At 38.3% G+C, this 26,227-nt stretch overlaps 1 protein-coding gene and 2 pseudogenes across 1 annotated transcript; all 3 read right to left on the bottom strand.

Annotated features, from left to right (window-relative positions):
* Positions 1-1,939: 1,939 nt before the first annotated feature.
* LOC131772739 (uncharacterized) lies at positions 1,940-14,404 on the bottom strand (annotated as a pseudogene).
* LOC136281090 (protein kinase C-binding protein NELL1-like) lies at positions 7,550-11,039 on the bottom strand (annotated as a pseudogene).
* A 10,387-nt stretch (positions 14,405-24,791) lies between the features above and the next one.
* Positions 24,792-25,673, bottom strand: LOC136280766 (uncharacterized; the record flags this gene model as incomplete). The annotated part of the gene is made up of 1 exon (XM_066166456.1): positions 24,792-25,673. A coding segment is annotated over one exon (882 nt), but the record flags the coding sequence as incomplete, so codon positions are not given.
* Between the last annotated feature and the right edge of the window lie 554 nt (positions 25,674-26,227).

The following is a 26,227-nucleotide window of genomic DNA, read 5'->3' on the forward strand; positions in this document are numbered from 1 at the left end:
GCCCATACGCTTCTGGTGTATTGTTTACTAACTCGCTGTTCTCACGTTTGCACCTTTCAATCGACCGCTGATGTCTTTAAACGCGAAGTAGTTTGCCGTCGTTTCTTTCGATTTTGGCTCATTTTCCCAAATCGAAATTATCATTCACGCTAAATAGAATATAAGTTCAACTGATGCTGATACTTCATTTGAAGGAGAAAACATTCCCTATCTTTGAAAATTTGCTCAAATCATCGAGAACATCAACGAAGGCACTCAATTTTTCCCACCCCCCGGACTGGCCCCTAAATTACCTTCAAGAAACTCTTCTAAGGCTAGTGCCAACGAAGGGTTGGAAAATGAACTAACTAGAGGTCCGCTTTTAGACTTGGCTAAATGTATATCTTAGCTAATTCGTGCCTCGTGCAGGGTAGCTGTAGCCTTTTTCTTTTTGTCTTTTTTAATTTTTTTAATTTTTTTTAAAACTAAGGTGAAACCGACTCCACATTTAACATATTCAAGAGGAAAATCATACTTTTTTTCTGTATATGAGTACTAGCCGACTAAACTGATTGGGTATGAATGGTCTCAGCTGGGTACAGAACATCTGAGGGCAAAACATATACCCGGGCACGAAATGGCTGGTAATCTTACCGTTACAAAAAAAAAGCATATTGTATCAGGTAGAATCATGATTCATGATGGTTTCGGAATAGAAATAACATTTCTAAAAGTGACAATCGTACAATTGAAAAGTGTCATACTAATCATAACGCACTCGCTCTTCTATAAGAAGAAAATTGTTTAAACAGAAAATCCGCGCAATGATTTTCGGAATCGGTTTCAAACAAATCACAGCTTTCAGGAAAGAGACATCTTTACAGACACCTTCGTTTTTGTTTAAGAAAAAAAAAATTATACTTTTCCGCATGTTTTCGGTCGAACGGGCTTTGCAATAGAGACAAAAAGCTTTACATATTGAAAAAGATATCTTACACTGCAATAGTTGGAATTTTGCTTCTCAACTTTATCAGGTTTTTAAAAGATCTGTTCACAAGCGTCACCTGTTGTTACTTTGTCATGGAAGAAAAACTACAAGTTATTTAAGTGTTGATCGCCGAGCTGAACTAAAAAAGTGCCAGGAGAATACATACAATCCGCGCTCTTTGATTTAAAAAGAAGAATATTTTTTGGTCAGTTTTCTTTTGCAACCACTAAGATTGTTAGAATCCTTTTTTTTTTCTTTTTCCGAAGAGTGTTCTAGGAGAAATGCACATATATCAAAAACGAAAAATGATTAGGTTGATTCCTCAAAAACTTCTTATGAGCACATTGCCTTCAGAATCTCTGGTTACCAGTCCTTTCTTTCTCACGGTGGATTCGCAGCCAGTTAGAACCATTCGCGCCCAGTCAGCTGAGTTATAACGTACCCATGCTAATAAAACCCGTTTACCCATACTAAAAAACACTTTTTTTAAGAGTACGTTTGAAGAAATATCTGTTTCTGTTAAATAGCAATGTTACAAGCTTTAAATGAGATTTATTTACATATTAGCGTTCACTGGATACGAATGGTCTGAATTTTGATAAGAATCCACAGGGAACTAAACGACTGGACAGCTTGCATCTCTGTTGCAATTCTGAACAAAACTTCGGAAATACCTTATTTTAGCTTACCTTACAACTCATTCAAACAATACCCATTAACTGATAATATTAGATTAGGACAAATTTTTAACTTTAACAGGAAACCTCCCAGGTTTTATTAATAATTGATATAAAGCAGTCGATCAAACAGTTCCTTTTTCTGTATAACAGGATTTGAGGTAATTAGATTTGAAGTCTGAAATAAAACGAAAACAGGAACTATCCTGGAAGGTAGATCAGCTATTCCAATTACTATTATAACTACTGTTTGCTGTTTTACAGAGAATGTGTTAAATAAAACTAAATAATACAGTCAATTATCATTTGAAACTCCTCTCAGCCATTCATCAATTTTCACAGCGCCATCATCATTTGAGTTACCACCAGTCAAACCTGAACAGTCTTCCCCACTGCAATACGAGCCTCCTCCGCCTCCGGCTTAGTGTTTATGAGTACCACTGCTTCCCCCAGAGTACCCACCACCTCCACCTGATGCCCCATTAACTCCTGTAACACCACCCCTTCCCCCAGCTGCTCCTGTACAGGCCCCCCGTTAATACCACTATTCAGACCTCCAACTTTACCTCCGATCCAGCCTTCCGCACGTGAACCTCCCCTTTCCCCATGGGAGAAGGCTAGTCGGGTACAACCTCGGCCAAACCAACCCGCACCCACTCCTCCTCCATGATAATGACCGCCCTCTCTGTTGCATTCACCTGGCTGCCCATTTGTACCTCCATTTCGAACTCGTGACGATTCTTTTCCCACACTTCTGGTGCCACTTGAATCCGCCTGACCATCCACACCATTATACCCACCCGACGCACCCCCTCCTCCTCCGGCAGCCAATAACAGAACATCAGCTGTAGTATAAACAAAGCTTCCTCCTCCACTTCCTCCAGTGCCAGCATTTTCCTTCACAGATTTTCCAAGTTGAGCTGCAGTCTGCTTGGTGCTTTGTCCACCTTTGACCTCCATTGAATCTCCTCCTTTTTTTCCCACCACAATATTTAACACTGTTCCTCTATTCAGTGTAGACCTTCTTTAAATGCTCCTTTCACACCATAATATGTTCCTGGAAGGTATCCATAATGGTATGAATGTGTTCCTCCCCGAGCTCCCCAGGCTTTGATGAGGTAGCGGGTGTTCTGCGGAACAGTAAACGTCTGTATCTTACCAAAGCGTCCTCTTCTTCCACCGATTCCAAATCCAGCTGGATAAAGAAGTAAAAAGAAATTAGGTATGCTACTAAAGAGGTACAAAAACCAATGAAAATGTAAATTACATAAAAATGTTAAAAAAAAAAAAATTGAGTCAGTCAAGCAGTGATTCCTCCTGTCTATTTGCCTGTTTTTCTGTTTTTTTTTTGAGACAGATGTGCCCTCCCTCACAATCCAAACATTCTTACGTTCACAAGTTTGTCCATTTCCTAAAGTTTCAGTTTTGCAGGCACAGTGATAAGAACCTTGGGTGTTATCACAAACGGCGTTGGTATCACACAAAGATGGAGAAGCGGTGCACTGGTTAATATCTGTAAAAAAAGGAAGATGTCAGGTACCGCTTTTTTCCAAGACTGTCTAAGAATTATCAATAAGGGCTCACTTCCTCAAAGGAAGGTGAATTTTATTTTGCCTCCTTTTATGAAAAATTCTGTAACTTTCAAAGGAAAACGTTTTCTAGCCGACTTTCTATCACCTTAGAGAAACAAAAGGAATGGGAAAAAATTTATTATGGAGTACTCGTCCCTTACCTTTCCAGCAACGGTAGCAATTTGCCACACTGCAGTCTTTCACACCAAGTTTATCTCAGTAATAATTACTGACCCCGCAAAATCCTATGGTGCTCCCTCTGCATTATGTTGGCGATTTCAGTCTAAGAGGGTAATTAGGTCTCGAGTACGGTCCGAGTTTCCAAGGAAAATGGAGGTGGTCCTTTTTGTTGGCGAGAAAATTATCTTGTTCGGGTACCACAGTTTTAGTGCAACCATGTGGCAGAACTTCGCCTTAGAGAGTGGTTTGTCAAATGCCCCTCAAATCCTGCCTTTCTTGTGATTTTCTTTATTAAATTTCCTAACGTTTCTCTTCCCACTGGTCTATTGTAATACCACATCTCTCCTCTCGGTTTGGGCAAAGCACGCAAATAAAATGCGTCATTACTAATTTCTTCAGACACGTAACACAAATAGTTCTTCTGTAGCTCGACTGGACAGCATTCTGCATTAGTTTAATTTTAATATGCACAAACAACTTTCTTTTTGACACGAAAATGGCACAAACCGTTGTTGGTTTTACTAATATCCTCCAAGTACTGCAAGAATTCACACCCCGATTCGAAATGACTAAATGCAATGTGTTTTATACTATGCAAATATTGTTCACATCGACGTTAACATTATTTCAAGAACACCATTATCACCTGTAGGTGATATACATAGATTATCATGCACAAAGATGAAAAAAAAAAGATGTTGCAATTTCTTCCTTTAAAAGGGAATTCATGCTAATTTTATTGTTTGCAGACCAACAATTGACAAGGAAGCGCCCGGAATCGCGAATATAATGCAGAGGGTGCACAATAGATTTTATGGGGGTCAGCCTAATATATCTTATAACGCTGACTGCTTCAGTAATGATCTATTAATTGTTGCTTTAATTATAATCATGTTGTCTGACCTATCCGCTTTTTAGTGTGGTCATGAGGGCGACTGTTATGTCGTGTAGAAAACCCACACACACCGACCAGTACCTCGCCTATGATTCGTACCACCCACAATCTGTCAAGCGGCATTGTCAAGTGTCTACATGATCGAGCCAAACGGATCATCAACAAGCCATCCGGGACAACCAAGGAGAAAAAACATCCATCCACAGTTCTCGTCGCCAACGGCTACCCTCCGTCCTTCTTACAGAAAGTGACCAAAACCAGGAACTCAACGCCCGAAAGGGAGACAGCAGAATTCAAGTCTACTGTAGTGCTGCCATACATTAAAAGAGTCTCAGAACCCCTCCGCCGCCACCTACAGCAACAAGGAATATGCACCGTCTTTAAATCCGACACCACACTAAGATCCCGGCTGGTCAGACCAAAAGATCCCGCAGACCCAAACAAGCAAGATGGCGTAGTTTTCAAGATACCATGCACATGCGGCAAAGTCTACATCATGGAGACCCATGCAGGAGAAATGAACGAGCAGACAGGGATATACGACTCGCACGCACTCAGAATTCTGCGGTCTCAGAACATGCCAACGGCATGCCGCTTTGGAACGAAACCAAATTTATTGACTAAGAAAGCCATTGGTACACAAGGAAAGTGAAAGAGGGAATTAACATAAGACTCAACCCAAACGAAATAAACAGAGACAATGGAACTGAAATACCGGAATTACAACAGACCACCATGATACATAATGCCGTGCCACAACCAGTCGACCCCATCGCCTGAAGAAGACTTGCAGTAAGCAGTCGAAACGTTGTGTTCCATATCAAGTGAATTTTGTTGTGAGACAAAAGAACAAACACAATATCAGGACGACTGTTGTCGGCCGTGGTGACTGACTTTGCAAACACATGAGCGGAAGAGATCATCAAAAATAACTGAGGAGTAATTTTCAGTCGAGCGTTATAAGACGAAAGCGGTAAATCATTGTAAACCTATTTGTCAGTTTAGCTGTGACGGTATTGGCTGTAAGACTCAAGGTGCGGGATGGTTTCAGACAAACCCCTCTGTATGGCAAACTCGTTGTAATTGTAGGAGTTGCACAGTTTTGGCTTATGAGATAATTTTGATTAAGAGTTTGCGTAGAGAATAAAATATTTCGTCATCATTTATTGATATCAATCAAGCCACTGATTCTTAGCTGACGCGACAGAGAAAAATTGAACACAGGGCGAAAAGGACAACAGTCATAGGAATGAATGAATGAAGAGATGCCACTCATCCGAGAAAAAATTGTAAGGGAAGCTGCAGAGTAATAGTGTTTTACATGACAAGGGAAAAATCATTGTTGCTGATTGAGATTGCCAAGTGGACCCCTGATCCCCAGAAAAACCTGTCAAATAACGTTACTCTTAGATCTCGTTATGCATTTTTCGGCATTGCGGTGTTTGCACAAGTGGCTTTCCCCTTGCTGCAGTGTGAGTATTCTCAGGGCACTCATTAATGTCTGAAATGAGATCAACATATACCGTACCGTCATAATCGATATAATATAAGACAATATAAAACTTTGAAATAACAGTAAGAATTGAGAGCTGAGAGTTTTCACCCAAAAAAGAACACAGAAAAGACGGTAATGACATGGTGATCCATTGTCAGCTAAAGAAAATGATACAAGTAAAATTAAAATTGGAACTGCCAATAGCATGTGTCCATCACGGAGAGCGAAATCAAATAAATACGCCACGTCTGATACTGTAAGAACTGGAAGGTCTGTTCAAAAAAAAATCGCCTTTGGTGCAGGTAGCTGTGTGGTTTTACAGTTGCGAGTATTTTCAAAATACTTATCAATGTCTGAAATGAGATCAACACACCATGACGTCGTGATCGTCTTTGTTTATATTGGTGGGGCGGTGGGGGGGGGGGGGTTGAATGAAAAAATTCGAAATGACAGTAGGACCTGATGATACAGTTCATTTATAGTATATGTACGATCTTCATGTTAAAAGGCAATTTTGAATTCTATCAAAAACTACGAAATCCTTTGGGCTGGTTTATTACCGTAACAACAAGAACACCAGGCCTTTGTTTGACTCGCTTTTGAGATGGGGAAACATATATAGTGGCCCGAAAAAATTCCATTACCTGTGCAATTTTGTCCATCCCCACTGAATCCAGGTTTACAAACGTACTTGAAAGATCCCTCTGAACTTTCACAATTAGCATTATTATTGCTACAGTTACAGGTAATGTTGGCGTATTCTTCGATGTCTGAATTACAGAATGACAATGAATAAAGATAAGTTAAAGATATCTCTCCATTTCTTCGAATGGCGTTGTCCTTGTTTTATTTATGGACATTTCCAGCATATTCGAGGAAAGAAAGAGAGGGCGATTCGAGGGAGAAAGGCTTTCATAGATGTTATAAAAAAATACAACATTGCGAGCTCATCCATTTTTGATGGTATAGGAAAATTAAAATCAGGAATCTGGGGCCTGCTACCTAGAATAATGAGAATTTCAGATACCCTGCCTTTGTTGGTTTCTCCCGATATGCTAAACCATCGTGCCATAAACTAATTCAGTAAGCATATTTCTAAACCTTCAATGACATCATTCAATCGTCTTGCAACATTCGTCTGCTGCTGGGGCGCCTTAAGGGAGCAGATAACGATAATGAGGAACTTCATTTGTTAAATGAGAAAAGCTGTGGAAGATCTCACCATGGCAGATGTATCCATCTCCAGTAAATCTAGTATTACAAGAACAGTTGTATGATCCCACGATGTTTGTACAATTTGTATTGTTCTTGCTACAGTTGTGTATATCGTCAGCACATTCATCAATGTCTGAAATGCAATCGACAGAGCATACTTGTGGACATGATCACGAATAGTAAAGCTGATGGAAAAAAGGGGGGAAAGAGAAATCCAGGTTACCATACACATTGACTCTGTTTTGGCTAGTTTTGAAAACTTTTGGCGCTTACACGACAGGGAATCATGCACTGAAATCTGTTCAGTACCTGTGAAATTGTGTCCATCACCGCTAAATTCTGGTTTACAATACACCTGAATGATCCCCTTGTGTTTTTTTTACAAGTGGCAGTTAGATGGCTGCAGAGGCGGCTATTTTGAGAACATTCGTCAATTTCCGAAATTAAATAAGCTGTCCATATCAATTATAGTGGTAAATTACAACAATTAAAAGGCATCGGCATTCTCGTTACAATTGTGGGAATTTAGAGCACACCCATCGATGTCAATTAGGACGAGGCATTCCGCTCTAAGTAATGTTTATTACCTTTGCAATTATGTATATCACCGCTGAATCCATGTTTACAAATGCACTTGAATGATCCTTTGGTATTTCAGCATATGACGTTTTCACTGCTGCACTTGTGGGTATTTGTTTCACACTCGTTGATGTCTAAAATATAATCAATAGACCTCTGGTCAAGATACTGAAAAACAGAGGTTGCGGAAAGGTGAGGAAGGAGATATGATGTGTTATGCTATTTGTCAGCATTGGCGAGTGAAGAAGCAAGTGAGCAATAAAATGAGGGGCTGCAGAGAGGAAAAATTTTCGCCCACTTTTTCCGGCACTGAATGCCTAGCCTGGGGTGAGTCTGCAACTTCAAAGAGACGGGATAGTCTTTGAAATAAAGAAAGAGGCATCCAAAACTTAAGGAAGGTGGCTTGAATGCTTTGCTGTTCATCGTAAACAAGACGCCTAACCATAGTTGAGAAAAAGAGCATGAAAATTGGACTTGTGCTCCCATCCTTCTTTTCACCCACTATGGGTCATATTCAGTATGTGTCATAAGTACGACTGATTCTGAATCTTGAATCTTCTGAAGAAATAGACCACTGGGATAAAATCAAAAATTCATTTCTATTACGCAAGTGTTACCTTTTTCACAATCGTGGCCGGTGAATCCAGACGCACATAAACATCGATATCGTTTTCTTGTAAACCCCGACTGGCAGGTGCCGTTGTTCTGGAATGAAGCTTGAGCGCAAAAAGTCTTCAACAGAAACAAATAAATAATCTGGCGTTTTCCAGACATGAATAAAAAGAGTACCCCTGTAGCACTCCCGAATTTATAAAAGAGGGTAGTGCAATTGACATTTATCAACTGGTATCTTAGTTCCTTGGTATACATAGTTCGCTGCTTTCACCAGATCGTTATCATAATCTTTACCCGTTGAGTTATTCAGTTCACAGTTGTGTACTTCTGCTCCGTTTTCTCCAAAATAAAAGTTAACGCTGACACAGTTGTGGTCCAAGTAGCAACGATATTCACACGTCCCTGTCAATCATACTGATGTTTGCTATAGTGTGGTTAACAAGACGTTCTCCTACGAAGAATAAACAGGATGGAAATGCCAATATAAGGCATTGATCTAAAATTCAAACCATTTAGAGTTAAAAAGCAAAATAGGTCATCAATTTTGAGGGTGAAAGATGTTGTTAATCTCGCTGTTCGATGTATGTGGTACGTATGTCGATAATTGTGACATATTCATTGAGTTACCGGAAATCAAACTGTATTAACAGTAGCATCGGATTAGGGTTTTTGGAGACCAGAAGATCGGTAGAAGAGGATTATGACCTCAAAAAGTTGCGAAGTGTGACATTGATGAGCTCAGACTCCGATGAAAAATTCGTCCTCAGAAAACTGCCATTAATGTTTAATGTTATGATATAGGTAAGACATTTCAATCACGAACTTCCAACTTTTGTACATTATTTCGAATCATAATTTTTTATCAAAGTTATTATAACAAAGCGCGCGTTGAAAGTCCTACTAAATCCTAACGAGCGATCATGTTTTCTTGACATAGGCATGGCCGAGCATACATAACACGAGGTACCCGTGTACCATATCCGAGTGGTTTCAAAACTCTCAAGATTCATTTTTAGTTCCATTCCGATTGAGACACAATTTTTGAAGCTCAAGATGAATAGTAAATATGCTATATAATACTTGCTAAAAAAGAAACAAAACCTTGAGCTCTGTCAATCCACGAAAATACCTTTGGAGTCAACGGCTTTTTTCATTCCAAAACACTGTTAGAATTATTGCTATCAAGAAGGAAACTGAGCTTTCTGACTTCAAGTGAGGCTTTGAGACTTTTGAAACTCTTCTTTAACACATTAAGTATTGTTTAAGTTGACAAGTACCAAAACTGTTTTTGAATTACAGAAATCAAACAGTTTTCAGAATTTCAAATTTTAAACACAAAGCCACACATTGTGGTTATGAATTCTAGTAAAAAAAAAAAACCATTCCAGCATGCTGAATCAATCACGCGGGTGTCGTAAATGCAGGGAATTCGTTCGTTTTCCGCTTCTAAGCAGAAAATTCAGCACTTCTTTGAATTAAGCTTTGGTCTCTAAATATTTATTGATCGTTTTCGCCTTGCCTTTTAGCGATAGTTTTCTGGTATTAAGCGATTACCGTGAATACCCGACTCAATTATACTAACAATTTATCTTCGTGCACAAGTTGTATCCGCTATGTTATAAAATAATTGGTTCGTGCTCTTAGCGAGTAAATATCGTGTTATGGATCCACAAAGGAAGTTTAGAGAACACTCGAGGAGCTAAAATTGCTATTGGCTTTACCTCAAGCAAATCATTTCTTTCATGCTCTGCAAACTTCGTTCGTGCATCCATTTCATTCCATTTTCACGCGCTAAGCACAAACCATGCTTAATTTTACATTGCGATCTTTATTTTGTTTTGTTCTGTTTCGTCTTTCCATCATTCATATCAATTAGCCACCCGTCGAGTGAGAAGTTTTAATATGCCCGCTTATTCGCAGTCGGTACTCCGTTTGCATTATTGAAAACATAACTGCTTTCCCTGCATTTCAATGATATAACTTACTCATCAGGCTTCAAATATCGCACAATACAAAACAGAGGAGGAGTGCTATAACGAGGAAAATGAGTATCGAATTCAGAGTTCTAAAATGCTACAAGAAAAACGTTTTGGTCTATTTTTAACACATGTCTGGGTTATATTTTCAAGGTGGAAAACATTTCTCTACAAAAGTTGTCTTAAATAAAAAAAATTAAAAAATATATATATATATATATATGTGTGTGTGTGTCAACTAAATATGAAACCAGCGAATAGTTATGTACTCAAAGAAAGATTCTTATTCCACAAGAGAATGTAGAAATAAGGGAATAAAAAACATTTCATTTCCAAACAGTTAATACATCAATTTTTCTTTCCTTGAGTGCACGGCTTTTCATAACGATGGGATCCTTATAGCAAAAATCTTGTCATTAATTTTAGATGACCTTAGAACTTTAGTTTATTTTTATATGAATGTTTCAAAAGAATACAAGACTATAAGCAGCGAAAAATATGATTAGTTACGAAATTGAGTGAGAGGATTGTTCACTCATAACTTAAAATACTTTGCCGCCAAAATACATTCACATGTAGTGAAAAAGAATCGAGAATATTTTTGAGCGAATGAAAGACAAAAACGCATTGATTTGATTTGTTACTTTAGGCCCCTACATGTATTAGCGAGAATTTAAGTATTTCAGTCCTTGAGAATTCGCGTTCCCTTTTTTTAATCTAGTAAATTGTATGGCTGAAAATTTTAAAGGAGAAATATAAAAGTTTCTTATCCACAAATGAAAGATTTGAAACCTACCATCTAGGCAGGATAAAACTTGTCCGTGGGAGAGGACCACAGAGGTGAAGAGCAAGTGGATAAAAACTCCCATGTTCTCAAAATCCAGCGGGAAAGAAATCCTTTCGATATTTTGTAGCTGTCGAGAAAATCGAGAAGCTTAACAGCAGTTTTTTGACTGCGATGTACCAGCAGTTTAACGCTAAACTTCCTTGAAATATGATAGCCAATCACATTCTGATATATGAAAGATGGCTAACAGCCCACCACAGAGACGCTATTAGATTAAATGATGTGTACTAATATAGATAACTTTGTTAGTTTTCTCCTCACGCAGTTATTTCCATCTTTCACTCGCTATTCTAAGTGATCCTTTTTGTATACGTTTCAATAATTATAGGCAGCATCAAAAGAAAAAGAAAATAGCAGTCAAACTCAGTAAAAATGCAAGCGCACGAAAAAAAAAGCCTACAAATCTGTTTTCTCAAGATTTCAAGTTTCTAACTCTGTGGTATTCTGACCAAGTTTTCAAGGAGACTTTAAGGCACATTTTTAGAAAACATGGCTTCACTGAAGGGAACTCTGTGGTTCAGTGCCGCTCTCGCTAAGAGAGTGCCTCTCGAATTCCCGCCGGGAAAAAGTTTCCCTTTACTTTTTTGGACATAAAAAACAGTTTAAGCCATATGTCTCTAAAATAGTTTAGTTGCTCTCGAATTCTCTTTTGTTTTGGGTCGTTATAAGCTAAAATTGATTTTTTTGGCTAAACCCCTGAGACTGCACTAATATAGCTCACGGAATTCTCTCTGGCTTCAGTTGCAGGATTTTTTCAGTCAGAGTATAAATAAAATATGGAAACTTTACATGAAATCTTATCCATACCAGCGTGATCAGAGTTTCAAATATAATTTGCATACCAAAAATCCAACAATGTGTACGAAAGAATTCTTAATATGTAGTCGTAAATCGGGCTGGAAAAGCATATCAGTGGAAAGTTTCTACACCAATTGGTCACTGATAGCCACTAGCTTTCATCTACCAACATCTTGAAAACAATGCAAATAAATGCGTTTCCTCCGATGCGCTATTGTCAGAGTTCATTTCCAAAATTCTGAAAATCAACGAAGATATTTTTTTGACCGTTTTAACTTCTTTCATTTACCTCCTACATAAAGGGTTTTAAGTTTAAAAACAACTGGAAGCGAAAAGATCCTCGGTTGTCCTGAATCGTCGCATAAACTTTATCACTCGTAACGTTTGCATGACTTACCAAGTAGGCGGTCATGAACAAGCGCCTCTTCGATAACTTTCATCGTATCAGGTTAAAAACCAAACACATAGTGGAGAAGTTCAAAATTAGCCGATAGAATTTGGCATTCTCGTCGTTATAGAGATAATGCGTCGCTAAAACGGCACGCAAATATCTTAAAATATGTTACAGTGTGTTTTAGTAAACAACACGTATACGCTCTGCAAGGTTATTCTTCCTTTTTTAATTGATTTAAACTTTAACAGAAAATCTGCCAGGTTTTACATATAGTTAGTATAAATCAGTCAATCAAAAAGTTCTTTGAAAAGCTACCTGAGGGGCCTAAAGGTGTGAAATTGGGAAGTGATTTTACTTTTTACTTCTTTTTTCCTGTATAAAATGATTTGAGATGATTAGATTTGAAGTCTGAAACAAAAATGAAAACAGGAACTAGACTGGAATTTAGATGAACTGCTCAAATTACTACTATGACTTCTGTTTTCTGCTATACAAAGAGTGTGTTTAAGAAAACCAAATACAATAGTCAACTAGTTTTGAACTCAGCCCAGCCATTCATTAATTTGCACAGCACCGTCATCGTTTATGTTCCCACCAGACAAACCTGAACAGTCTTCACCACTGCAGTACGAGTGGCCTTTATCTTGACTTAGTTGTTTTTTTCCCCCTGTATATTATCACCTTCAATAGAACAACGAACCAAGAGAGCTACACACTTGACAAACACTACTGAGGATAGGGTCAACACCAGGAAATTATATTGGAAGATGTCTAGGATTTATCATGGAAGTTCCGCCGTATCGCTGACACGCAAAATAAACTCTTTGCAGTAAGATAAAATTAAATATAAAGTTAAAGAATATCAAATCGAAAGAAAACAGTGCAAAGATTCCAGAACATTTGCATCGAACTTTTAAATTTAAATAAAGAATAAATATTTGACGCGAAACAATTTCAGTTCTAATAAAGCAATAATCGAATAAAGCTCAGAGAAATAACTCCCTGCAACGACACAATTGCTTTATGAGAACTGTATGTTTTCTGATAAAGTTTCTTTCCACCTTAGCAGGTATATCATTCTAATAACATATAACGTTTGATGTTGGGAATTAAAGGATGGCATAAACAATGAGTACATCTTGCTTAGTAGGATGCACACCAGTCAAGAGTTATCAAATCCTACTTTGAAAAACCTAGATTCTTATGAATATGCAATTATTGCTGTCATCTATCATCGTACATGGATTAAGGTATGAAATATATAGATAGGATAAAAGATGGGATTGAAAAAAATCTGCCATGTGGCGCTTATTCGTGGGTGACGCGACTTAGGTTGATTTTAGTTTCCTGCTGTTAGATTAACAGCCGACCATCTGCTCTGTAAGGGCTGTCACAACATTAGCTGCTTCATAAATAGTTTCCAAGGAACAAATCTTAAACATTCTAGAACAATTCTAGCTTTTCTTTGACATAGTAGCAATCTTTTCCAGGTGATTCCACCACCAAACGATCAGACTTACGTTCAGCAACAAAAAAAGTATTGCACCTGACAGAAAAACTGACAGTTAGCTTTTATGCTAGGACAATAAGTGTTATTGTAAATCCATTCTGTTTAACTGCTTTACACTACCTTCGCTTTTCATGTCACAATGAGCCAACAGAGGAGTGCCAGGTTTGATGAAATTCAGCCAGTATTTTCCGCTGACCGCTTGTCCACCTTCGCTTGCCTTGATTTCCTTGCACGAGTCTGCAGACAGCTCGGGAATGGCTCCGAGGATAGCTAGAAAATAAGAAAACGAGAAAGGGAAGAAAAAATGCGAAATCTTCCCCTCCAAGACAATAAGCCAAATCATTTTGCCTCAACGCTCACCTCTCTTCATGTCTCGTCTGAAGTAATATCTCTCAGAGTTGGGTACAAAATCTTCAGGCCTGGCTTCCTTTGTACGGTTATTCAGCTCACACTTGTCTTGGGTGAACACATAGTTAAAGCTTTGGCATCTGACGTCACGATAACACTCCCGCAAACACACTACACCGAATGCCGCTCCAGTGATTGTTTTAAAAATGTGTTTTTGAAGCATCTTACCAAAGATGGAGACTTCACGTGTATCACAGTGGTACTGAGTAACAACTGAGTGAAACAATACCAACATGAAGAGGAGAACTGGTAAATAAAAGAACTCTTGGACTCCCATTGTTGTTAATCTCACCTGAAGTGAAATCATAAAGTTTGAGAACACAGTGATACAAATATGTAGACTCCCTGAAAAACAGGGAATACGACAACTGCAGAGCCACTAATTGTTTGGCTGTTTTTCAAGCAGTATGACATATTGCGCACATGCATGAGCAATATGTCATGCATACGACATATTTAAAGCTTGATGTGAAAAAGCAAGCGTGAGATATGGCACAAGTCGATAAGACACGGAAACTAAAATAGTCCCATTGAGCGTTCGTCTATGGCTTAATGAAAAGTTTGACTTATTTTTTCTAATAAGAAGTTGTCAAAGCTCAATGGCAAAGACAGTTTTTACTAAGTACAGCGAACGGTCGTCGCCTCATTGCATGCAAAAAAAGACATCTAAATATAAAGTAACAGACTCCTTTAAGACCCATTCGCTGACGTACTAGCAGCTCTTTCTTCTGATCCAAACATTCACGCTATACTTATAAAATAGCACACGGTTCGCTGCCCCTTACAACGCTTATTAAAATTTCCCAAAATGATATATTTGGTTTAGCTCTATCCTATCATGATGATAACAGAACCATAGGGTACTTCTCCTATGCTATGAACTTGCCTTAGTGAGTATTGCAGTTTCTCTTCACTTTTAAAAATCGACAAAGAGGTCTTTGGAAACAAATTGACTTTAAATGGACCTTTACATGTATCAGAAGAGGAACTTTACAGACCACAACATGTTTAAATGATAAAAGTATGAAATACGATGCTCTTTTAAAACTTCTTTCAATACCACCTGCAGACTTCCTTTGAAAAAATTTCTGCTGAGATTCACGCAGAATTTCCGTTTTCTTGGAAATTCAAAATACGAAGTCGTTGTTATAATGCAAGTAAATGGCAACGAAACTCTTCGTTTTATCTAATAAAAACTTTTATCAGAATTATTTGACTTTTGAAAACTCGTTTCTAATTATCATTTGTTTGACACAGCTTTAACATTGTTCTTGTTAGGAATAGGGCAGAACTGTGAACGACACCTAAATAATTTCCGGTCCAACCAGACTTAAAAAGCATTTTATAATATTATTGCTGCTCTTTCTCCTTATTTCTCACACCTATTTATGCGCTATTGACCTCCTTTATTCATTTTTATATCAAAATGTGAGACCTCAGATAATTTTTCTGCCTCTGGATCTGTTTTTTCAATTTGACAAGAGACACTTCTTTCCTATCACTTTTGGTGAGAGTTCTGCCGTGTACAATTTACATTTTTTTTCAGTGCAGTCACTGCTGGTGCCTAAAAACCATGGTTGATCTCAGAAAGGAGCAAGTTTAAGAGACAAGTTAAGTTTAAGTTTTCATCACGCCAAACATTAATAGAACAGAGAATACTGGCGGTCATCATGGCGGTCGGTCAGGCGTGTCGGTCGCTCCGTAGGCTAAGCGGCTTTTTATTTCTTTTAGTGTTGTTTAGCCGATTTAAACAGCACTCCGTGGAATCTACATCAACACTGCTCTAGACTGTCCGCAACTCCTTTGGTAGAGGGTGGAAGAACACTTTTCTACGTGTTCGTTCGCCCATCCCATCGACGGCCATGTTCTATTCCAAAGATACTCGAGCTTTGCAAGCAGTCTGGTGTTGCTCTTTGCCTCATCTACTTAGCTGGCGACCTTGAACTTAATCCTGGGCCTGCAGCGAGGAATGTCTGTGGCATATGTAGAAAGATTATCAAGAAAAACCAATCTTTTGCGGACTGCTCGGTTTGTTTAAAGTCGATCCATCTTACATGCTTTGCGCCTGACTTAAATTTTTAACAAATCCTGTAGTTTGTGCCCCTGTCAGAATCATTCTGCTAATGAAATCGAGAACAACTTGGACGATAATGGCCTATTTCTATCACAGAAGTTAAGTGACATCTTAGCGATCAAAGGCTTTAAGATTGTCCGCCAAAATATTAGGAGTCTAACTGGTAGGATTGATAAATTGCGTCTCATCGCTTCCGAACTGCGCTCGAGTCTACAGTTTATGAGTTTCTCTGAAACTTGGGCACATAGAGAAATTTCAGACTCTGAGCTTGAGACAGAGGAGTTAAAGGGGGTGGCCTTGCAGTGTACGTAAAAAATGATGTGAAAGTTATGCGTAGGCCCGACCTTGAGGAACCGACTATGGAGGGTCTTTGGGTCAAAGTTTGCCCACCAAAGTCACGTAGCTTTCTAATTGGAAAATTTAAGAAGCCGCCAACGTCTTTAAATCATGCGGTCAAAGACTCCATGCCTATGTTTGATAGCTGTCTTAAGCGTGCTATGGCTATAAATAAGGAGGTGATCATTACTGGCGATTTAAATTGTGATTTTTGCCAAAACGGACTACAGAGTCGGACTATAAACAACTCAAGGCGCTACTGAGACAAGGAAACCTTACTCAACTCATAAATCAGCCCACTCGCATCACTCAATACTCCAAACACTCCTGGATATTATTATCACGAACTATCCCCACAACATTAGAGAATGCGGGGTTTTGAGTTTGAGTTTGAGCGATCATGATATGGTTTTTTGCATAAGAAAGTTAAATTGGATGAAAGCTGCCCCAAAAACAAAGATTTTCAGGAATTATGCTAAATACGACCCTGCAAAGTTTTGTGAAGACCTTAGAGGGGTTAATTGGGTTGTGAATATCGATGGTAAGGAGCTAACACGGGTTGCTGAGTGTAAATACCTTGGAGTAATTTTGGATGAGTCGCTTTCATGGAACGCACACGTGAATTATTTAATCAGCAAAGTCAGTAAAAGATTAGGAATTCTTGGCCGCACTAGGGGGAGCATTAGTATGCATACTGCTGGTATAATTTATGGATCATTTATTCTTCCTTTTCTTGATTATTGTGATACCGTTTGGAATTGTTACGGACGTATAAATGCTGATAATATAGAAAAACTACAGAGACGTGCAGCAAGGATTATCATGCAAACCAACAGCAGTGATGAAGCGCTATCTCACCTTAGATATGATACGCTGGGGCTTAGACGGGAGACTCATGCGCTAAACCTTGTGAAGAAATGTTTGAATAAGCGCTGCCCGCAATTTTTAATGGATTACTTTTCTTTTAATAGAGATATTGTACAGAGAAAAACGAGGCAAAGTAATCATCTCCGTTTTCCCTCCATCAAACGACAATGTACGAAAAAAGCTTTCTATTATCATGGATGTGAAGTTTTTAATCGTTATTTATAGTTTTTATTAATAGTTGTAATAATTTTAATGTTGTTTTAGGATATCTTTCTATTAGCTAAGTTGGAATAGTTTTATGTACTTTTAACATTTGTATATATATTAGGGCCTCTAAGGATATCAGTTTTTGTAACTGTAGGAGTTACCCTAACCAAATAAAAGCATCTTCTTCTTCTTCTTCCTCACCATAGTCCAACATTATCATACCAGCAGGTGCTGGTGAAGCTTATTAGCATCCCAATAAGAGTTGAAATTTTTAGAGCACAGTGAAAGAAATATGTGGCCGTCTACAGAAAAACAGGGAATTCGATAACTGCTGAGCCACTTATTGTTTTGCTTTGTTTCAAGCGGTATGACATATCGTACACATGACGAGCGATGTGACATGCAAACAACAAATTTAAAGCTTGATGTGAAAGGCGTGCATGAGATATGACACGGGTCGATCAGACACGGATACTGATAACAATTTCATAGCGAGCTCGTCTATGGTAAATCAAAAATTTTCAGCCAAAATCTCAAAAGCGTATGAATAATTTAACAAAAGGAGGTTCTGACATCAGTGAATCGTGTTTTAAAAGGAAAATCGAGCATGAGAGCTTCACTTTTTCATGACAGAGATGTGAGTTAAATCAGGCTTAAGGTATTTAGTTCATTAATACATTGCTAAACTGGCTTCTTGAAGTACGTCCCTTGAAATAATGACTTGGCTTCCTGAGGAAAGCCTCTGTGGTCAGCTGCATAACAAATTATAGGACAAACTAACTTAAAACCATCCAAGGTGAAGCCATAGGCTCCACTTCTCTTAGTCTGCTTGTGATACATATTAAATAAAATTAATCTTTTAGAAAGGACTTTGGTACTCACTCAAGACTGTTCCCCATTACTGGCAACTTCCGGTCATCATCATTTTTTTCCGTAGTGTGAGTCGAGTTTCTGTCGGCTGAATCAAACGCAAACTTCTGGCTGATTTTCAGTAGCGATAGAAAAATCCAAAATATCCGTATACCTGCAAAAAACTACAAGGCTTGCGAGAGTTCTCTTCTCAGAAAGATATCTAAGCCCTGTCACCTTGGCCTTGTTTTGGGGCACGACCAGCCGTCTACCTCTGGTATGTGATGTGGGAAGTGGGCTGTCATGCAAATTAATAGTGGGGGTAAGTTTCTAAAGAAACTGTGGTGTTGCATCGGTGGGAGAGTATAACAGGGTAATTTAGTTTATCAACTAAAGTGATAACGTAAATTGCCCACCGTAAAGAGTTTAAAGTCTCTAAAGGCTGACGTTTCGAGCGTAAGCCCTTCGTCAACAGCTTCGTTACCCCTTCGTCAGAGCGATTCCAATCGCTCCAATTTACAATTTACCTTATCAACTCAGTTGATTAAACTATTGAAATAACCCTGTCATGCAAATTATTGACGTCGGGTCTCTCCACCAAAATTAAGTCGCAGTAAGAATTTTTAATAAAGCAAAAGAAACACAACAGGTATTGTCCTCAATGCATATTAAGTATTTACTTTTTGATTAACACCAGAGAATCCACTATGTGAGACTAAGTGGATCAAAGTTTTGCAGAAAATGAAAAAAGCTATGAAATTGTATATAATAAAAAAATTTTTTTCTACGATGGTGTCACTTTGGATCGCGACGTCTCGATCGATCGCATCTGACCGCATGGTTCCAACGATCAAAGAACACAGCTGCAGGTGTATCCAGTCGACCTTTTCACCCTAAGAAGGCTTGCAGCATACAGATTCGATTCACATAGTATACAATCGTGTTCATCTTCAATAATAACTGCAACCTATTTAAAACAATAATTTGTTTCGTTTAATTAAACACGCGCATAATACTGAGTTCAAAACAATTTTCCAACTACCTGTTTCCTCCTGAACTGACGGTTCAATAGCTGATAGCTAATAACAATGTTTTTGTTATAAGCCACCTTTTTCAGACTACTCCTAGGGTTTTTCAAGATGTGTTTAGGAAATATTATAGACTGAAGGAAAGCAAATAAATTGTGACAAATATCGATGAAGTTCGAATATCTTGCCAGAAGGGAAATCTAAAAACTACGCCATCGATATCAGTTTATTTCTTGTCGTTGTTTCAATCTAAACTCGGTGAGTTTTTTTATTGCAGACAGGTAGCTCGTTTTTTGCTTTTTTTTCAGCATACGAATCAAAATTTGAATTTTGGAAAAACCCGAAGAAATATTGGAACTGAAATCAGACACACTGGTGAGCTTTCTCTCCGTGTATCCGTACTACTATAAAGTACATTGTTTCAACTAGTCAGAGCACGTGTTTCGTTGAAACTTTTAGCAGTAGAGTTCTTTTTCCATATTTAGGGACGGAACATTATTTTTCTAGAGGGGATTATAAGAAATTTTCTTCAGGGAACATTTTTATAAACATGTTACAAACAATTTTTCCTATTTTTTTAGTGTTCTTTTTATGTGTGCTCAATATCACTATTGCCTCATTTAACTATGAAATAAGTATTAAGTAACAATGATAAATATAGCCAACATTGAAGAATATTATTTGTTTCATATAGTTGTGAGGAAAATACCTGATATATTAGGTTTTGTAGAAGAACAAAATGTTGACAAGTAACGTTGAGATTTAATTGCCACAATAAATTCCCAGTTTTTTCAAGAAATATTCAGCCACTTTCAGATTTGTTATTTGCGTATTACAGAGTGACCACGTTTTATTGCCCAAATTTTGTTAAATTCCATACCAATGTTCCAAATTGTTTCTTTATTTTTTATTTCAGTTTAGGTAAAAGTATTTTTTAATATGTTACCTGACTTCTCTGCAAACATTTCTTTTACCTTATCACATTGTAAACAATTAGTTTTGTCTTTTCAGACCCTGTAAACAATTTTTCCAATATTTCTCATACCCCTCCTCCAGAAAAATAATGGTCCGTCCCTCACATGACGTTATCTTAATACGAAGACGGCTAACAAACTCGTGACGCAATTTTTATGAGTTTTGAGGAGTTTCCTACCCCTCTCCCCCGATCAACTATACCTAAAAAGTCCAGGAAATGAAATCTTCCAACAGGGTTTACATACTCCTACCTAAACAACCAATCAACCTGATTAATGGAAAAAAAACTGATCAAAAATGTTTTCAACGAGCGATAATGGCCAAGCTGAGTCAGTGGTTCATTACGTCTTCTAGTCGTAATCCAGTATCACCAACCAAAATAATCAAAATGACAGAGAGAAATTAACCATTAGCCGTAAAATGATAAAAAATTTAACCGTTAATGGCCCGTAAAAGCGATCACCCCATTAAGACTAGGCCTGTCCCGATTGGGATCCTAAAAAGCAGAAAGTTGCTGATTTGAATAGTTTCTAAAAATTTCAAAAACATACAAAAAGTTGCTACCTAAATTTCATGATATCGTTATAGAAACATTAATTTGACTTTAAGAAGCTTTATTTTTTGTTCTTTACAAGAAATGCCATCATCAGTCACAAAAAATTGCTTGAAACTTAGCTTTAGAGAGTTGCTAGAAAATATGGGCGAAATTTAAGGATACTCTTATGTCTAACGAACAAAACACATGGTTCGTTAGACATCATTCATCAAATGTAGTATTAAATAAGAATGGAAATAGGTCAACGAGACGTTGTCAAGTGACACGTCATGTATTCAAGAGCCTTTAGATAAACATTCAAGGATTTCGCATAAATTGAAGTTTTCTATGAAATCGTTGACTTTTTCGTACTTAATATGTGAGTAGCTGATTCTCTTTTCAAGCGTTATTTCAGAAAGAGCAAACTCATTCAAAACCTGCTGTCCATAAAACTATTAAGTTTGGTTTCCAATATCACTATGTCAGTCTCGACGTACAAGTACAAGTTAAATCAAGTACCTTCACAGGTATCAGTTAACCTTTTATGGAAATCAATCCTTGTTCTTTTAAAGTACTAGCTCTCCTGCTGGTTTGTAAAGTGCTAGAGTTGTAAGATGTTCGAAAAATATAGAATTAGCAATAGCGCACAATGTTTCATATGTAATAAATTGAGAAGCCTTGACTGTGCTCTATTCTGTTGTAAAGCACACAGGAAGCAGCTAGAAAGGACCACGAGACTACGTCTCGTGTTTCTCCCCACTTCTTGATTTTTACGCGTGTTTTTATGCGCAGTACAGGATGCGTAGAGCAATACTTAGGAATAACAATTAAAGTGATTTTAGCGGGCCCCCGTAAAGAAAATAAACATCACGAAAAAACGGCCCAATCGTTCTGGTTCATTGTTAGCAGTGCGATGCATGAGTCACTCCCTTATACCTCACACTCGCACTGTTATACTCCACTGACGGTTTTTCATGATCATGACTTAATATTTAAGTGGAGGTTATTATTCCTAGTTTCCAAGAAGAGCAGAAGAATTAAGCGATTACAAAAACATCTACTGCAAAGGAGATGGTAAATTGTTAGTCTGAGATCTTCTTATGTTAAAAGCGTTCTCAAAGAGCTAACAGAGAGTTAACTCTCCTGGTTAACGCAGTCTTGAGCGAGAGTATATTATCGCATTCTTTTTTCTCATTGAAGTTCGGACGATAAAGAGAAAAACAAACAAGCGCTCGCCTGAAACATCCCTACGACTGAGTGAACAATTAGATAAATATTCCTGCTTGAATCCGTTTTGATCGATCAGAAAAGGTTCGATGTTATTCAAACCGTTAAGTTGTTCGTAACTACTTGCAAATTAACATGTCGAAGCGTGCTAGGCATGAGCCTTTTACATAACTTTCATTTATTCAATCAAGTTTGCGATTGTGCCTGTAATTCAAAATACACGTCCGAAGGGTAAAGCCAACTGTAATAGGCTTCACTAAGTCGAGCAAAACGAGTTAAAGGAGGAGAAGCGGAATATCTTTTGGGATTTTTTAACCCGAAGATCAGCTTCCTTACTGGAGACATCTAGAATATCAATTTTTCAAAGCATAGTCGATAATCATGGTCTTATTATATATTTGGTAATTAAACCCACCTCTAAAAAATCCACATGCTGGTAAATGGCTACTGCATGAAACTGTTTTGTGTTAAAAAAAAATAGAATATAGAAAATCAATTCTTCAAAGCATATTCGATTATCATGGTCTTATTATATATTTGGTAATTAAACCCTCCTCTAAAAAAATCCACATGCTGGAAAATAGCTACAGCATGAAAATAGTTTATGTTAAAAAAAAAATAGCAGGCGCAAGCAGGCGATTTCTAGCCATATTCCTTATTGTTTGGTCTCTTTTCTTGGAGGGCCATTCAAATTTACCGTCGATGGACTTAAAAAGTACCTGGATGTGCCGACGCATTCTGCACGAAGGAGTAAATCACCAGCTCTTCCCTAGAGCCACATCTAAAATCAAAATTGATATGTGTTCATTATAGTTTCACGTTTTTATTTGACCACCATTTGTTGGTGGTGCCTCACGTAGATACAATTACCACCAACAAATGGTTGTCAAGTAATCTGAAAGGAGAAACATAGGGACTACTTGTCGCAGCTCAAGACCAGGCTATAAAGACCAGAAACTACCAGAAAGTAATAAGGGGTTAGCAAGTGGAGAGCAAATGCAGAATGTGTTCGCAATATGAAGAGACAGTGGACCATATTGTATCTAGATGTGAGGTATTAGCTAAATCAGAGTACATCTTCAGGCACAGTAATGTTGCAGGACATCTCCTCAGAAAGGTGCTTAGCGTATGAACAGAATGATTGACTTGAGTGACTGATGCCCTAGGTGCATGGTTTGCGCACGGCAGATGAGCAAAAAGAACACCAGCAAAGACTGTGATAGAAGAGGTAATAATAATAATAATAATAGTAATAATAATAATAATAATAATAATAATAATGATAATAAAAGAAAGATATTAGTGAGTCAATTGACGTCCATTAGTCTCTTATGCCCGAAACGAATTTTTAACATGGAGAAAATGGGGCAAAACACATGGAAGCTGATTTGATTCATTCGGAGGCTCAGCTTTTAAAATTGTGTAAACATGGGAAGAGGCGAACTTTAACTACTAGCTTGATGAAAGTTTTACAGCTCGAAACGACCGAGCTGGGTACGAAACGACTTAATTGTTTTGGTACGAGACGACTCAACTGTTTGGGTACGAAACGTTCTAGCTGGGTACGAAACGACCGAAGGTACGAAACGACTGGTAACCGCTTTGGGGTAGCATGACATCAAACAATAAAACTGTTGCCTGTGTAAAGTTTCTGATCTGAGTGGACAACATTGCAAAATCTTTGACATCAGAAGGTAGCAATGGAATGTTTCCCGCTCGTGTTAATAGACAACCACCGTTACACGTGAACATGGCTTGACTGAGCGTAACGTTAAACCTGCATGACATTTTGGTTTTGTGGCATTTTGCTCTCTTACACACTTTAAAGGAGGTCGTCGAAATGTTCCATTTGTTTCTGCATGGCGTCCTCTACTTTATTCATCATGCTATACAACAAATTACTAGACGACTGTGCCTATTGTGAAGCGTTCTTTTTGTTTTACTCGGGACCAGTTCTGAAGAGTTTAACATTTATAACACTTTCCATAATAGGATAGTTAACAGCTGGAAATCATTAAACAGTTCTGTTGCATACTCAGCAATTCATTTGAGCTATCATTAATCCTATTCATTCCGCCATTCATGTCTTGTCACGTTTTGTTGCAATATAAATACTTGTTAATAAGTGTATATTGTCCCAACCGTAATATAAGCAGAAATGCTACCAAATATATAAACTCGTGAGTTTAGCTCTAGACAGGATTTTTACTTTAATTAGTGTGTGTATGAATAAAAAGCTTTTGCAGAACCGAGTAGTTAACAAGCTCCCTTCAAATTATTAACTTTTATAATGTTTTTGACCTCACTCTTGCAAGTAAACTTTTAAAACATTTTATCAAATCTTAGCATGTTAAGCTTAAGCGTGTTGAACATTATAATCCTAAACGGTGCCATTTTTTATACGTAGCCAGAGGAAGAGGATTCTTATCATCTCCCTTGTTGAAAAAGAACAAGGGATTTGAATGTACATAAAACATCTGCAATTACCACCACAACTACTTTTTCTAATAATACAGAAAATCCATATTTGAAAAAATTACTGTAATACCCAAGAAATGTTTTGGAATCAGCCGAACAATTCTATAATTTGCACGAGGCCGTCATCATTCGAGTTCCCACCAGCCAAACCGGAACAATCTTCCCCATTACAGTACGAGCCCCCTCCGCCTCCGGCTTGTTTCCATTGGGTACCACTGCCTCCCCCAGAGTAGCCACCACCTCCACCTGATGCACCATTATCCTCTGATCCACCTCCCCCACCACCAAACCCACCAACTGCTCCTGGTGCAGGGCCCCCGTTATTACCGCTATTCATACCTCCGGCTTGACCTCCAATCCACGCTTGCGCACGTGGTCCACCTCTTTCACCATGGGAGGAGCCTAGCCGGGCACAACCTTGACCAAACCAACCCGCTCCCACTCCTCCGTGGTAGTTACCGCCCTCACTGTTGCATTCACCTGGCTGCCCACCTGTGCCTCCATTTCGAACTTGTGACAAAACCTGCCCTACACTACTGGTGCCATTTGATTCTGCCTGACCATCCACACCATTATATCCACCTGACGCACCCCCTCCTCCTCCAGCAGCCAGCAACAGAACATCAGCTGTAGTATAAACAAAACTTCCTCCCCCTCCTCCAGTGCCAGCATTGTCTTCTACAGACACTCCTAGTTGAGCTGCTCTTTTGTTAGTGCTTTGTCCGCCTTGAACCTCCACTGAATCTCCTCCCCTTTGTCCCACCACAATATTTAACACTGTTCCTTTATTCAGTCTGAACTTGCCTTCTATAAACGCTCCCTTTCCACCATAATATGTTCCTGGATTGTCTCCATAATCGTATGAATGTGTTCCTCCACGAGCGCCCCAGGCTTTGATGAGATAGCGGGTGGTCCGTGGAACAGTGAACGTCTGTATAGTTCCAAACCGTCCTCCTCTTCCATTGGTTTTTAAGATTCACAGTACCTAAAAAAATTCACAGTACCTAAAATTCACAGTACCTAAAAACACACATCACCGAATGCTGCTCCAGTGATTGTTTTTAAAATGTGCTTTTGAAGCATCTTACCAAGGAAGGAGACTTCGCGTGTATCACGGTGGTACTGAGTAACAACTGAGTCAAACGATACCAACATGGAGAGGAAAAGTGGTAAATGAAAGAACTCTTGGATTCCCATTGCGGTTATATAATCTCACCTGAAATGAAATCATTAAGTTTGAGAGCACAGTCATAAAAATATGTGATCGTGCATTGAAAAACAGGAATACGGTAACTGCAGAGATACTCATTGTTTGGTTGTTTTGCAAGTAGTATGACATATCGCCGACACATGACGAGCAGTATGTCATGCATACGACAAATTTAAAGCTTTATTCGGAAAAACAAGCTTGAGATATGGCACGAGTCGATAAGACACGGATACTAAAACAGTCCCATTCCGCATTCGTCTATGGCTTAATCAAAAGTTTTATTTATTTTCTTCCAATAAGAAGTTATCAAAGCT

This window comes from Pocillopora verrucosa, chromosome 5 (genome assembly GCF_036669915.1).
Source record: "Pocillopora verrucosa isolate sample1 chromosome 5, ASM3666991v2, whole genome shotgun sequence".
In the NCBI taxonomy this organism is placed as follows: Eukaryota; Metazoa; Cnidaria; class Anthozoa; order Scleractinia; family Pocilloporidae; genus Pocillopora; species Pocillopora verrucosa.